The sequence below is a fragment of the Larimichthys crocea genome, chromosome XIII, assembly GCF_000972845.2.
Source record: "Larimichthys crocea isolate SSNF chromosome XIII, L_crocea_2.0, whole genome shotgun sequence".
Classification (NCBI taxonomy): Eukaryota; Metazoa; Chordata; class Actinopteri; family Sciaenidae; genus Larimichthys; species Larimichthys crocea.
In genome coordinates, this window is record NC_040023.1 from 27688666 (window position 1) to 27703759 (window position 15094).

The 15094-nt window shown below is 39.3% G+C and overlaps 1 protein-coding gene across 3 annotated transcripts in view; it reads right to left on the reverse strand.

The window, feature by feature from the left end:
- Nucleotides 1-15094, reverse strand: part of ncalda (neurocalcin delta a) — a 60963-nt gene that overhangs the window by 11830 nt on the left and 34039 nt on the right. For all 3 annotated transcript variants that reach the window (XM_010752309.3, XM_010752301.3, XM_010752295.3), the window contains one exon: nucleotides 1221-1631. In XM_010752309.3, the coding sequence (XP_010750611.1) occupies nucleotides 1221-1598 (378 nt within the window). In that variant the 5' untranslated portion in view covers nucleotides 1599-1631. The remainder of the gene's footprint in view (nucleotides 1-1220; nucleotides 1632-15094) is intronic.

Below are 15094 nucleotides of genomic sequence, written 5' to 3' on the forward strand. Positions count from 1 at the left end.
CCCCCCCCCCATTTTCCCTTGTTGTTTTCTCTTTTAAGCGTGAGACGTGTCCTGCTGCACTGCCCACAAAACCTATACTGAGATTCAAACCTATCAAAATGTGGAAATGAGCTCTACCTCTCATTTCTCAAGTGAGTAAGACTGTCCACACATCCTGCTGGGAACTGACATTTACCGTCATTACCTTCAGGACTAACAGGTTAGCATGCAGGGCTTTTACCACTGTCAGGGGTTTAAAACATCCTTCTTCATCTCCACAGCATTAGACTGCTTGGCAACTATAAAATAAACCAGGTAGGCTTTACAGAATATGCTAATGCCTGTACTAGATAGAACAGGCACATATAGACATGACTGTACGAGACTTAAGGTCCAGTGTGTACGATCTAATGGTACTAAGTGAAGTTGCAGATTACAACCAACTGAACACCACTCACCTCACACTTCTAAACATGTAGGAGAAACTATGGTGACCTGATACTAAATGTCCTATCTACAGCAAACTAAGTTTGCCTACTCTGGGCTGCTGTGGTGAATTGGTTCAAACATGGAGAATAAGAGGAGTGGCTACCCCTGTATATATAAAAGGTTAATTTCAACAATTCTTACATACAATCACACATACTGATGAATATTGGATTCCATTTCTGTCAACAAATCTTATACACTGCGCCTTTAATACAGCCAACTTTTAACACTTTAACAGAGGCAGCATATACAGTAGGTGTGATAGCAGACTTGTTTTAGGCTAAGCTTTAGGAGAAAGGTGCAGAGCAGATGAAAAATTGATCCTTCTTCCTCCCAGAGGAGACTAAAAACATTTAAGAGGGATAAAAGCTAATGAATTCCTGACTGCTTCCAAAACTGCTGTTATTGTCAGGACAAGGGACGTTTCCAATTAATCTTAATACCTAAATGCATCTCCTAAGTACTGACATTTCAATGCAACCTGTAAATGAGGTCCTGCAGGATATATTTCTCAATCCTGTGTTAGATGGAGGCACATCCAGTTCCATATGTCCCTACTACAAAGCAGTGTTGGATGTTTTTTTTGTTAACACAGTGTTTAACAATCACTGCCCTGGCTAATGTTAGAGTTAGTGTGTGTGTTTGTGTGTGTGTAAATTTCTGTCTTGTTTTTTGTATTTGGTTTTCTTGTATGTCAGACTGGGGTCTTTTGTTTTTTAAGTGTTCATGTGTCTGCCTCTGTGCACACTCACCTGAACAATCTCCAGCATCTCAGCTTTGCTGATATACCCATTTCCGTCCAGGTCGTACATACTGAAAGCCCATTTCAGCTTCTGCTCCAGCTTGCCACGTGACGTCACACTTAGTGCAATGATAAACTCCCGGAAGTCTATTGTCCCATCTCCGTTAGCATCAAATGTGCGAAAGACATGCTCAGCGAACTTAGAAGCATCTCCGTAGGGGAAGAAGTTACCGTAGATCTTCTTAAACTCCTCCATGGACAGGTTCCCGCTGGGGCAGTCCCTCAGGAATCCCTTGTACCACTCCTGGATTTCATGCTCGGTGAAGTCAGTGCTCTCCAGGAGGTCCTGCATCACTTCAGGACGGAGCTTGCTGTTCTGCTTCCCCATGTCTGTCGGTGCTGTCAATCACTTGGCTCACAGCTGGGAAAGAGATGAAGGTGAGAAGATTTTAGGATGGCATTGGTAAAAACAAACATCAACCGCGTTAGCTGAAGGACAGGGATGAAAAAAAGAATGCATAAAAGTTAGACCTTCAGTACAATTAAAAGACATGTTTCAGAACTATGACATCTTGCAATTTCTCGCCCACTCGGGGTGTTTTTGTGCCATAAACTGCATGAGTCTTAGCTCCAAATTGCGTAATTATCCAGCAGCATGGCCAGAGCTGCCCTGATGTTGAATCATTTTGTCCATTTTAATAAGACAGTAAGACAGCTCACGCTGTTAATAGTGCAAAAGTTTGTCAGGCTCCATGATCAGTGCTCAAGTGATCAGTTTGCATATCAAGTTTCAGTGTGCGACCGATGAAAGCTGAAGTTTCCTAAATGGAAAAAGCACCATGTTCAAGTTGAGTACTTGTCTAATCATAATAATAATAATAAATACACACACTGTGATGCAAGAATGAGGAAATGTGCTCTTTACCTGTCCAGCAGACAAACAGGGATTTCATTCATGCTACTGTAACCTTTTTCAGTGCTAATGTCACCTTTGTTAGGTGGATGCTGTACTTCTGCCCACCGACTGCCTATGACTCACCCATGGTTCAATTCTCTATCACTATCCGAAAAAGGTAACTCTATGTAGTCTCAGTTAGTGTTATTACACCTACTAGCTGATGTTTCTCACTGGAATTACGTGTCGTGCTGGCTAGATTGAGCCGACAGACATCTAAATGCAATGGTGAGTGCCGCATTTAATTCACCTTCGATTTGTAATTTTCCTTCTTCCCAACAAGCTGCTCCATTCACTGAAAATGACATTGTGTGGTCTGTTTGTTCCCCCCTGTTGCACATAAATTTACTGCTCATACTGCTGGAATAATGATGTGCATCACTGTCTCCCAAACAAATAACTGCTGAATTAAAATGTGTCCTTTTTTCTAATTTTCTTTGAAAAGGAGTTGGTGGTTCCACTGTAGGCAGTTGGTTTTAGAGCTGATTACTTCCGCTGTATGAATCAGCTGAATAACCACCAGATGAAGCCAGGGACACAACTGCTGTCACTGAAGTATAGACCAAAAATGTAAGAAACCTCACTTTGCAGACTTTACCTTTATCACAACTCTCTTAAATCACTCCCTTTTTACAAAGCATTGGAACTTTCCATGGAAAAGGGCGATGTGTACTCCGAGTACACACACTGCCATATGCCTAACATGGGTTTAATTAGTCTATAAAATCTCTGTCTCTCTCTCTCTATACACACACACACACACACACACACACACACACACACACACTCTAAAACCAGCTTAGCCGCACTGGAAGGAAAGGGTGGTGCAGTCAAACGATATTAAAGCTGGACCGCTCAACAAACATCATTCAGATTAATAACCTGTTGAGAAACAACCTCTTAATTCTCTTCCTGGAACTGGCGTATCAGTGTTTGTGCTGGTGATCTTTATGAAGAGAGTAAAGCTTTATAATCCCTATTTGCAATGTTTGCACAGTCCATTTAAATGTTCATGTAAAGCGAGAAATATAAAATATTATGTAATTATGTAAATAGTAACGATGATGAATCATCATCTACATGTTACTGGCAATAAAAGTTGTGGTGCTCATAAAAGCGAGTGTTTGCTTGCTGAAATGTTGAGCGGCTGGTGATTGGTGATGATTCGTGAGAGATTATAGGATGACCTTGACGTTAAGGTCATAAAAACACCTCAATGAACATACCTTATTGTGTTTTTACTAAAATCACTTGTTTGACTAGAAACTATTAAATGTTCCATGAAGCAGTAGTAGTAGCCCAGTAGTAGAAGTAGTTTAATTCAATCATTATAACATCAGATATAGATATTAAGATATTAATATATTAATATCAGATATTAATCAGATATAGAAAATAGAATACAATAACTGTTCATTTTAGGCCCCCCAGTCTTTTGTATTGTATTTCTAACATTTCAACATCTTATTATCTTATTGGGGTTGAACTGTTTCACAAATAAACCCATTTTCTGATATTACATCACTAAGGTTCAGGTCTGGTTAGGATTATGCGTATACTATATACTGTGTATCTGTTAAACAGACAAACTACAGACAAAGTGAAACAGTTGTAATCACTATTGTTGTCACTATATCAGAGTCGCTACTCAGTTATCGCATAAAATAATTCATGATAACAATATAATTGCAATATCAATTGAAAATTTGGAGAAAAAGAATATTAACAATAAAACATTTATTTGGCAAATGAATTACAAGTGTGTTAAGGTGCGTTACCACATACTGCTCTGGTGTTTGGTGTATGAACCACAAAGCAGAAGCAGAAAGAAACGGAAATGATTTAAGAGGTGTTGCATTATTTACACGATATTATCATATGTGTAAAATTACACTTGCCATCAACACCACTGTATCATAAAACCTCCAGTTGAAATGTGAGAAATACTTGCTGTAGGCAGACTATCCAAATAAATTATTAAGACAAACAGACAAATGTGACTGTCACTTGTTTGAAACTGAATCAATAAACAGCTGGGCATTGGGAAAAATAATAAAATACAAGTGTTTTCTGTAAATGAAACATGCTGAAAAAATAGTGATCATTTTCATTTTAAAATTCTGAATAAATGGGTTATTTCACAATGTCATAATTTTAGTACATTTTTTGTATTTATTTGTATATGTATATATAATAAACGTATATTATGTCACTTTGTGTCTCCATAGATAATTATTTATGGGCATAGCCAATACATACACAGACAGACAGATAGAAACATGGGAACGATGACAGCAAGAAAAAAAAAAAAAGTCACAGTGGAAGAGTTATGTCTGTTTTTTTTTTTTTTTATCTGCATTTTAGACACAAACACAAACAGGAAGTGCCTGCTACTGGTCTCGAGTGAGATTATGCTGTTAATACAGTAACCATGCTCTCCTTGTGTATGTGAGAATATGCATGCATGTTATCGTAAGCTTTTATGCAAGAAAAATGCATGACAAAAACATGTTTGAAATGACTATAGCATAAGAGGTCATTTCACCATGTGTTTAAGTTTTATGTATTTATGACCAGTATGCAGTCAGCCTTGCCTTGGCCTTCACTGTCATGTCTCAGGAAATGAGTCACTTGTGTACTCAAAACCACCTAGCAAGGTCCTTGAATACGTCTGTGCTATAGGAAACTTTATGAAATGACAAACAACTGCCATTTCTATTTCACATACTTGGGAGGTCATCTGCAGTGTAAGACAGACTTTTAATCTACCAACATCATATCAAATCATGGCAGATACTAAAAAGACAGACCTCCTGTAATAAGGTTCAACCAAGGCTAACACTGAGTCGAAATTTCACAATGTAAGCAAGGATATTTGAGAAGTGATAACTTATCAGCATTGAATTACCTACTCTCAGAGCCTGATGGAAAAATCCAAGCTCCAGCCGTGCCCTAAAACACAGTAAAACAAGCAGCCAGGCGGTTAATGCTACAGAACAGCTTCTATCTCTCTTTGGTAAACACAGTGACGAGAATGGCTCTGATGTCTGGGTGGGAATCATAACAATCATAACTGAGGGGAGCACTCATTTGAGTGGCACATGAATGATTTTATGTGGGGAATTTTTGACACTCTCCTTTGATTACTTCTATTACAGACTTTTGTTTGCACAGCCACACTGAGCACTGGAAGAAACGCTTAACATTTACAGCAGCATACTGAAACTAGGAGGGTGAGATAACAGACAGTATATGCAGTGTCTACATTTATATATATTCTATTCAATGTCATGAGCTTTGCAGGTATTCTGTTATAAAAAATATTGGGAAAACTGATATTTTGACATGATGGTGCTAAAGGTCAGGAGATCACCAACGTTCTTATAATTCATCCTGAGGGGAACATGATCATCATGGCATTCCAAGTTGCTTTTAAAAAAACTGTTTTAGTCTCTATCACTAATTTCCCTGTTGATGACAATTGTACTGATATCTTTAGATGACTCACCTGTTCAAATTATACTAACGCTTATAGTTATGCTATTATAATAAAAATTGTGGCCGTTTCAACTGACCGCCCACTTAATACAGGTGCTGCTTCCCCTCTGTGTGCAGCACGTCTGAGAGCAAACAGTTTAGTGACCACGGAGAGAATGTTTTTGAAAGGCTAAAGGCAGACAAACGTGGATTGAAGCTGAATATTTCATTAGATAAAAATATGTTGTGAATTTTGTAAATGATTTCATTAATATGTTGTCAACATTTTGTATATTAGACTTTACAACATTCTGGAGTTAATAAAAATAGTTAAAAGAAAGGATTTTTTTTGGTATCTTCAGTTTTATTTGTTTATGTTCCTTCTTTTGCATTTAGTAAAATATTTCTAATCTAGAAGCCCTAATTAAAGCATCATTTAATCCCCCCAGTTTCAGGGAGAAATACCTCTGTCATAAATACATGTGTATTTGTTATGATTACATTACTGATGATAAAAACCAGTAAGTTGACCACTTTGCCTACAGCCAAACATCAAGTTAGTGCAGAGACAGGTGATTCATAGTGCCAGTTATTATCCAATAATCCATTCTACACCAATACACTGTACACTGAGCATGATTTAACAGTAGACAGTTATATCTCATTAGTATATGTTTGCTAGTTTGAGTCCCTTTTTTCTCAAGTTAAAATCAGCACGCACTCACTTTGTGAGAGTCTTTGAGGGCAACATTATTCATGATTCATGTTTTTTTTTTTTTTTAAATTGCAAGGCACAAACAAGAAAGATTTTCAACATTAAATGAAAGACAGGCAAAGATTTTATGTTTTAAGCTTTTAAAGTTGTAGTTAAAAACAACATAAGAAATGTTTGGGTGAGTTCGTTTTGGGACAAATAGTGTTAATGTTTAGATTGTCCTCTGTCCTATAATGGCAGGTGAATCTGCGCAACTTTACGCCAATTACTGCAGCGACTACTGTTTAAGGGTATGCTACAACAACTGACCCTCAGAGGGATTACACTTCAGTCTGTCACCAGGCTCTCCACTAATGGAATCCATAGCCATGACCCTGTCCACTGCTATAACACACACACACACACTCATAAAGCCTTAATTACTGACCCACTGTGTCCTGTCACCAGTTATGACTCTATTTCCAGTCTGTACACACACACACACACACACACACACACACACACACACACAGACACACACAGCCGAAAGAGGATGCTGCTGGTAGCCCACTTGTGTGGTGACACAGATTTTTTTCAGCTGCATGTCTGTATGTGGTCTGCTCTTTGTTATAATTAGAAGATAAGGGGATACAAGTAGTCAAAGAAAGGCAGAAACATGGTCACAGATGCGTGTGTGTGAGTGTTGAAAAGAGAACAAGTGCTTGCGTATGTTGATTGACAGCAGCTGACATTAAAACAAGTAGGCACTGGCGAGAGATGGAAATCATTTCTGTGCCTCTCAAGGCTGCTGGACCTGTACTGTTCAGAATGGACGATAGTGTTGGAAAGCTGCTTTCTCACAGTTGGGCTGGGGGTGGTATACCTAAACATAACAGGCCAGGGATAACAGGAGTGTCAGATGGTTCACAAATTAATTTCTTTGACGGCTACTCTGACCCACATCAATCAGCTCCTGCGCAGGAGGAGATACTGTAGCTCACTCCTTTTCTTACCATTTATCTAACAGGCTGAAAACTCTGAAAACTGCTGTTCTTCTGGAAATTATGATTTACATTTACAGTACAAATTCATATTCACCAGTTTTGCTTAGCACATTAGCATGCTAACATTAGCAAAGACATTTTTATTGGGGCGAGAGAGAATGACATGCAGCAAAGGGCCAAAGGTCAGACTCGAACCTTGGGCCGAGCCTAGTACACGGGGTGCACACTCTATACAAAATCTCATGGCAATCCATGTAGTAGTAGCTCGAGAAAGAAAAGACATTAGCAGTGGAGGAACACCTACTGCTGCTCATTTAGCTAATGAGGTTATTTAAAAAAGGTTTACTCATTTGTGTGCCTTTATGTTCATAATTATGTTTCTTCTGCCACCTCAAAGTTCAGCTGTAGTTCAGAAAAGGAACACCTTGGCAGTGCAATGTGACATTTGGTACAAAACGGTTTATTTGAAGCGTTCAGAAGCTTCAGCTGCTCCCGTCTCTCACCCCGTCACATTTGCTCTCCTTAGGCCAACCGCAGAACCATTCGGATTCAGCCTCAAATCACTCCGACCAAATGAATTATCATTCATATCAATCGTGTGGATGGACGGAGGCGCGTGGTGATAGAACCTTGGCAGAGCTGGCTCCATGGCTCGGATTTGCATTCAGATTATGACAACCTGACCACTTCACACACACACACACATACACACTCACCAGTTAAGCTGCTGATATTTTCCAGCCACTTCCTCTGTGGACAAAATGATTTCTATGTAAAACACACAGCCTCTCCACGATGAAAGGCTGTGAAGACCGTGATTGTGTTAATGCTGTATGAATACATTTATGAGGCGGCTCTCGTGTGCCGATAGGTGAGAGGTGAGGAGACAGGGAGAGAGGAAGAGGAGATGTGGAGCACGATGAGTATTTTAAACCTTTTTTCAACTTATGCATACACTGTACTTTTTATTCTCTCCAGTACATTTCTTCTTTCTTACCCTTCACCTTGTTACTCCTTTATCAGATCCACTTTTACTTTCATCAGATCTTTCCATCTTTTTACTACCCCGTTCATAAACTCCTGTCTTCCTCTTACGTCTTTCCTATACCACATTTCCATATTCTTCAACCCCAGTTTTATTTCATCCTACACATGAACAACTCTCTCTCTTACGAAGTGATTTCACTGCAGTTACCATAGTAACGTTCAGCAATATCCCACGGCCATTGATGAGCTGTCTGGCTGAGAGTGCATGGGTACACTTACACACACACACACTACTCACAGTCAAATACACAGAATCAGTGAATGCAGGATGAGCGTGTCCATGTGTGTGTAGGTGTATAGGGGGTTGTGTGGGTGCAGGTATGTGAGGTGAGTAGCAAGAAGCCAATGGTGAACATTACAGCAGTCTTCACTGCATGCATTTGAACCAACCTTTTATTATGATAACAACCATAACCACAACTGTATTAGACTTGGATTTTTACAGCCTTTCACAATGTGTGCCACCTGATTCAGTGTAAGTCTCTGTGATTGTCCAGTCAGACTGGTTTAAAGTACAAACAGGAAGAGAAAACTCTTACGTACCATTGGAACAGGTAACATAATCCTGTTTGTGAACAGGACACAATGTTTATTGTCTCCTATTGTGGAGAAACACTAACATTATCTCTGGCAATAAACAGAACATATTACAGTAATTATACTAAAATGTCATAACCATCCAGGCAATCAAATATTGAATAAAAGAGGTGGACAATCTTTTGCACCTTTATGTTCCAATAAAAAAGCAAACACCTTTACTTGTCTTCTGGCTGCATTATGAAACGTTTTTTTTTTCAAAGTTACATCTGTTTATCAGAACATTTGATAGACTTAGCTAATTTTGATGATAGGTGGTGAAAGGAAATGGGGAAATACAAGTACAACATGCAACTTTGCCTAATCTTGGGACGCCACAGCTCATGGTTTTCGTCTTAAACCCAGGTCACTAGGGCACCTCAAAGGTTACGTCTTTACCATAATATTAACATTTGCTCAACCAAAAAAAAAAACACTCTGCTCTTTTTCATTAAGAGTTAGCAGTAGACGAACAACCCTCCTGTAGTAAACTGCACATCCCCCCTGACAGATCACAACTAATGCACAAACTACTCAGCTGTGGCAGAGGGTGAAAAGGGGCTTACGGTCCAGCTGCAGCAGATTCCTGAGGAGAAGGAATCTCAGATGGAGAAAACTAGTAGAAGCACTCCATGGATGTCTGTGTTGTATAAACAATGAACTGAGAAAACTAAGAAAAGAGTGCCATCTCAAACAACTTCAGAAAAACCTAAAGCTTCCTCCCAATTCAGGGGCTGAATCCAAACTTTTTATTTTCACAAGTTCTGTTAAAAGGGTCTTTTAAATGCAGCTGAGAAGTACAGCTTCCTCATTTAGCCACATATGCAAGGGCCTGACCGTGCAATGCTTAGTATGTGAGTGTGAGAATTTTATACTCGATCATTTACTCAACAAGGCACGAGTGCAGAAATCTAAGACTTGGAGTAATGTGAGACTATTTAACTCAGCGAGTAGCCATGCGGCCCCATTCTGGATTATCTCCGGATGATCAAAAGCATACATACTAAGTGAGGAATGTGTTACAATAGACAATGAGTGATGAGATAAAGGCACATATGGATAAATCTACCATGGTCTGAGAGTATTTTTTTCTATCACATGGAAGAAACTCTAAGAATAAAAGGTCACTCTTACATTTTGACCAGTTAAGGGCAACCTTGCAGATAACAAACTTGAAAATTTTGACTATGTTCTGAAAGATCCACTTATATGTGGTGAACTCTCTGGATGTTCCAGCCCCTTTACTGAAGGATCTTTCATACAATTCCTGTCTCACTCTCTCTCTGAAGTAACATTGGAGCACAGCAAGTGGGCCCTCCATGCTGTCTGTAAACTAGGACCGGCCCCTGGCCCCCTAGCTGGATTCAAGGATTCCTCAGCAAACCTTGTGAACTCCAGCTGTGCTGCGGTCTGCTCAAACTGTGGAAAAGGTTTCTGTGTTTCTATTAGATGGACACACACAGAAAAGATTTAGCAAGTCAATGGCAAACTAAATGTTTATATTATATATATTTACTATATAACCAAAAGGTTTTAAACTGAGTGTAAGTACAGTGCTTCACATAGGAAATCCCACATTCCTGAAGTACTTTGCATAACTAGTACTTTGCTAATTTATAATTTATTGTGTGTCTGTTTTGTCTGGTTGTGCCTCAGCATCAAAGCGTTGAGGTCAATACATGCGCATATGTGATCAATATGCATACATATGGCACTTATTAAACAGTAACTAACCTTTCCTCGATCTGGGTCATCTCTCTGCGTATTTCAAATAGTTCTTAATGGAAATACGAGTGGTGATGCTAAATCTGCAATGGAAAACCAAAGCGGTTTGGGATAAAACCCCTGAATAATATGAATGCTAACCACACAAAGGGACTGTGATGTGCAACCATAAAGAAATGGTTTTGGATTGTGGAGAGTAAATCAGAAAGAAAAGACAGAGAAAGTTTTCCAGGAAAGGGGAAGGGTGAGTATTTTCTTTCTTTTGTAAGAAACATCTGCACACTTGATTGTTCTTAGTGCAGGGCAGCAGGTTGAGTCTCCAGAACAATGGACAGCAGGAACAATAGAGATGGGAGTGGGGAGGTGAGACAAAGAAGGACACAAAGACAAGCTCAAAAATAGAAATTAAAATAAGAAAGAAATGCTAATGAATGGATGATGACTGTGTCTGCCAACATCCTACTGGGCCCTAAGAGACATACCTCTGTTCTCTCTCTTCCTGTCCCAACAGGAAAACCCTACGACAATTCAAGCCATTTAATAAGAATTCATCACTCAGGCCACAGTGTTTGTTTAACTAGGCTGATTACCCACCAACGAACTGTTTGCTTTCTTTGGTGAGAGTGCAGCAATAAAGGATTTACCCATCAAAACTTTAAGCCAGTCTGCAATGTTCTTTGGTTCCAAAGACGCCTCCAAAAGAAGAAACCTCTCCCCTCAAACTTCCTGACAATACTCTGGCACTGGAAGGTGAGGTGGGAAAACACAGAGGTACTGGCAGGCAGCCAGGCAGTAGCTGGATATAGGGTGACCCAAGAGTGGGGCAGATGAGTTTGTACTACTTGGACTAGAGCCAACTTTTCTAGGGTCTGACTCCTTGATTCTTCCTTTTTCTTTTGCAATAAAGCTGACCATACTTGTGCGGACTCCTTCCCACCAAATCAACACCAAACCTAAGGCAAGAGACAAACAGCGTTTGAAGGCTTGTCCAATTGATTGCAGTTGCTAGCCGTTAGCCCGAAGCTTCCCACAGTCGATATTTTCAGCCCTTATACTTTTAAATGGCCTCCTTAGCCTTCATTAGGTTGCTATGGTAACAGACCTGATAGGAGGAGGAGGAAGAGGAGGAGGAGGAGGAGGCGGCAACCACATATTGTGCCTATTGATTTGGAAGAAAAAGAATGAACCTGTGAGAAGAAGACACACTTTCTCAAGTCAGTTTCCTAAACAACATACGTTTATGTTAGCTCATTTCATCTATGAAGCCACAGTGCAAAGATCTGTGTTATTATGCATATTAGAGGCATTAAATCAGGATTACATAATGTGTATTGTGGCTTGCTTACAAGCATTAGATACATACAGTAAATGTGTAAAGACTCTGGAGTAACAGTGGATTAAGCAGCAGAGCCAGATTTCACAACTATTTTGGTGGAGTGGTAATGAGAATCAGCTCTGGTTGCATGCCTGTGTGGAATCTCTCTTCTTTTTCACTTCCTCTTTGTCCAAAAGAAAAGGACCCCTGCCTTGTACTCCGAGGTCGTGTCTAATTTGTTTGGCTCCCTGTCTGTGGTGCCTTGGTGGGAGCTCTCTGTCTGCCTGGCACTGGATCATTGGACCTGGTGAATTGGTTGGATAACTAACTCCTGGGTCCCAACGGGGCGAAACAGAATAGATGTCTGTCTGTCACTGTAGTTCTTATGGTTACTCTGATCTAGTCTAGCTACCTTCAACAGAATTAGTATAAGGAATATGTAGTCTGATTACTTTCCATGCACAATACATGTGCGGTTCACAACTTGAAATTCTTGGAACGTTAATTTCAGACAAAAATAGACAAAAACAGGCTCCCTATTTCCAGCGAGTCGGAGCTGATGTTTTCAGCTGAAGTGACAATTATTGCTAACAGAATTTAGCTGTAGCTAGATAGCTAGTTCAGCTAAATTTAGCTTAACAGATAGGTTACTGTACTTTAAACGTTCCCTACCCCTACTACTGTAGGTAGTTAGGTGGTGAGCTAGTTAGCTGGTAATGCTAATATTTGTAGATTACTTCTTACTACTTACTACAGCCCCATGTACACTGCATCGACATGTGGAGAAATCCAAAGTTTGACAGACCTACTGTGTCTAGTTATAATTGTCCAGTTATGACTGAACTCCATAATTCAAGGCAAAAAAAACAAAAAACCTTTCTATCACTTTAAATGTTTAATACACCAATTGCTGTCCGTTTTGGTTATGCTTTGTTTGTTTCCAGTGAATTTTCCATAAAACTGATGACTCACTCAATCACACCTGCTGGCTACAAATTTCCATTAGCATTGTGAAAGATGAAGTGAGATGGCTGTAAAATGTGCCAAGCCGATCTATAAAAGATGTTTGCAGAGCAACTATAAGAGCAGCTGGAGAATGTATGATTGTTAGAGGATGAGGGTGTGTGACTATAAGAGAAAAAAAGAGTAGAGGAAGAAAGGGTGAAAAAGAGAAAGGGAAAAGAGAAAATGAGACGTGGGCAGAGTCTGAGCCTGGAGATGGCTCTGATTGAAGAATGCCCCTGGGGATGCAACAAAGCTCGCTCTGCTTCCTGTGGTCTAAGAAAATATAGAAACAGGATATAACATCACGGAAAATAACAAACAGAACGGAAGTTACATCACAGAGGAGGTCAGGGGTCAGGAATTAGCTAGGGAACTGGGATGTGTTGAACACTGAAAATGTAACTGAATATTTAGACTGGGAGGCAGTTTGAGTCATTTCCTGTGCTGTACTAACTAAAGTAAGAATCTGAAAGTGTTTAACACAAATATAATTAGTTTCAGAAATAGTTCTGATGCTCTCATCAGAGCTTAATTCTATACAGTACAGTTTGCGTTGCTTTCTTGTGAAAATGGTCATTCCCACTGACTCATATTCTCATCATTCATAACGTTTCTACTCATTTTTACTGAATTTAAGAAGCAGACCAGACTAAGATTAGTGAAAGTCAGTGAGATTACTGTTGCTTTTTTTTTTTGATAGCATGGGTATGTGGCATTGCACGTGTTTTCACACTGATGTACTAATGGGAATGTTCTCTTGACAGCATCGTTACAGAGTTACATTGTCAGCGCTGTAGTCAGTGTTCATGGATATTCACCTAATATACTCGACTTGCTGAAGGTGAGCCCAAATACTTTTAGACACTGTGACATTGAGAAATATAAAAAAATCTTTCCAGTCCATTCTTTTTTTTTTCTTTTGACAACCTGCACACATTTAAAGAAAGAGTCACTAAACACAGAATGGTGGCCGGTTGATTTCATTTGTGCAGCCATGGGTTAAAAATATGAAGTAGAAAAATACATTTTTGTTAAAATGACCTATTCTATCATTTTAAAAGTATGGTATAAAAAATATAATAAAGCAGCCATACTTTTGGCAATGCTAGTTGTGCCTATAAATAAGGAAAAAACGTTCTATCACATCCACAGGAAAAAAGTAGTTCTGTAGTAAAGGACGCATCTTGCTCAATTTAAAGTGTGACATTGATAAATGGTATCTTGCATGGAAAAGTAAAAATTAATGTGACGTGTGACGCAAAAGAGTGCATGCCTGGCACGCCATAACATAGAAAAATGCACACATACCTGTCCAGACACAGATCTATGGGTTTAAGGACAGAACAAGCTAATACAAGGTGACGCACTGTAGAATGACTCAAGACCCAAAAGGAAGTCTCGGTTACTCTGTAGATAACTATTTATTAGTAGAGTATGAAATCATCTTATAAACAGTGGTGGAAAATCCTAACACAGCATTTGTCACATCTGCAGAAAAAACATTCAAAACCAACAGTAATCTGTGTGGGCTTACAATATCTCTATCTGTGTTGTGAAAAGCTGCCAAAACAACATACAAGCTTTCACATAACAAGGAAAACCTCTCCTTTAATATCTCCTCTCCACGATAGCATCTTCATTTCTGACAGCTCGCAATAAATGCACAGCCTCAGAAAGTGATTTCCAAACAGATATTGCATTCAAGTGAATTTTTGGGTGACAATTCAGTGATAGCACTCTTCTCCTCTGTCCTCACAAACCCCATTTGTGAAGGAATGCATCCTGCCTGCCAAAGACCTCTGCAAGCACTGAGGAATTCTAAGTAGATGTGTATCTGAGATCCATCATCTCATAGCTGCCACACTGTCATTTGCAACGCTCCCTTTGGGAAATAATTCACGTGCTATATCGTGAATAATTCAGTATCTTCCATATTGGCTGAGAGCTGCTTCTTTGCTCAATGTGTAACATTAAAAAAATCTGTTCAAAATAATGTCAGCATATTTTTTTTCCTGAGTAAATCAAATCATATGAAACACATTTCATCTGCTGCAAGTCTTATCTTTTTTTTTTTTTTTTTTTTTTT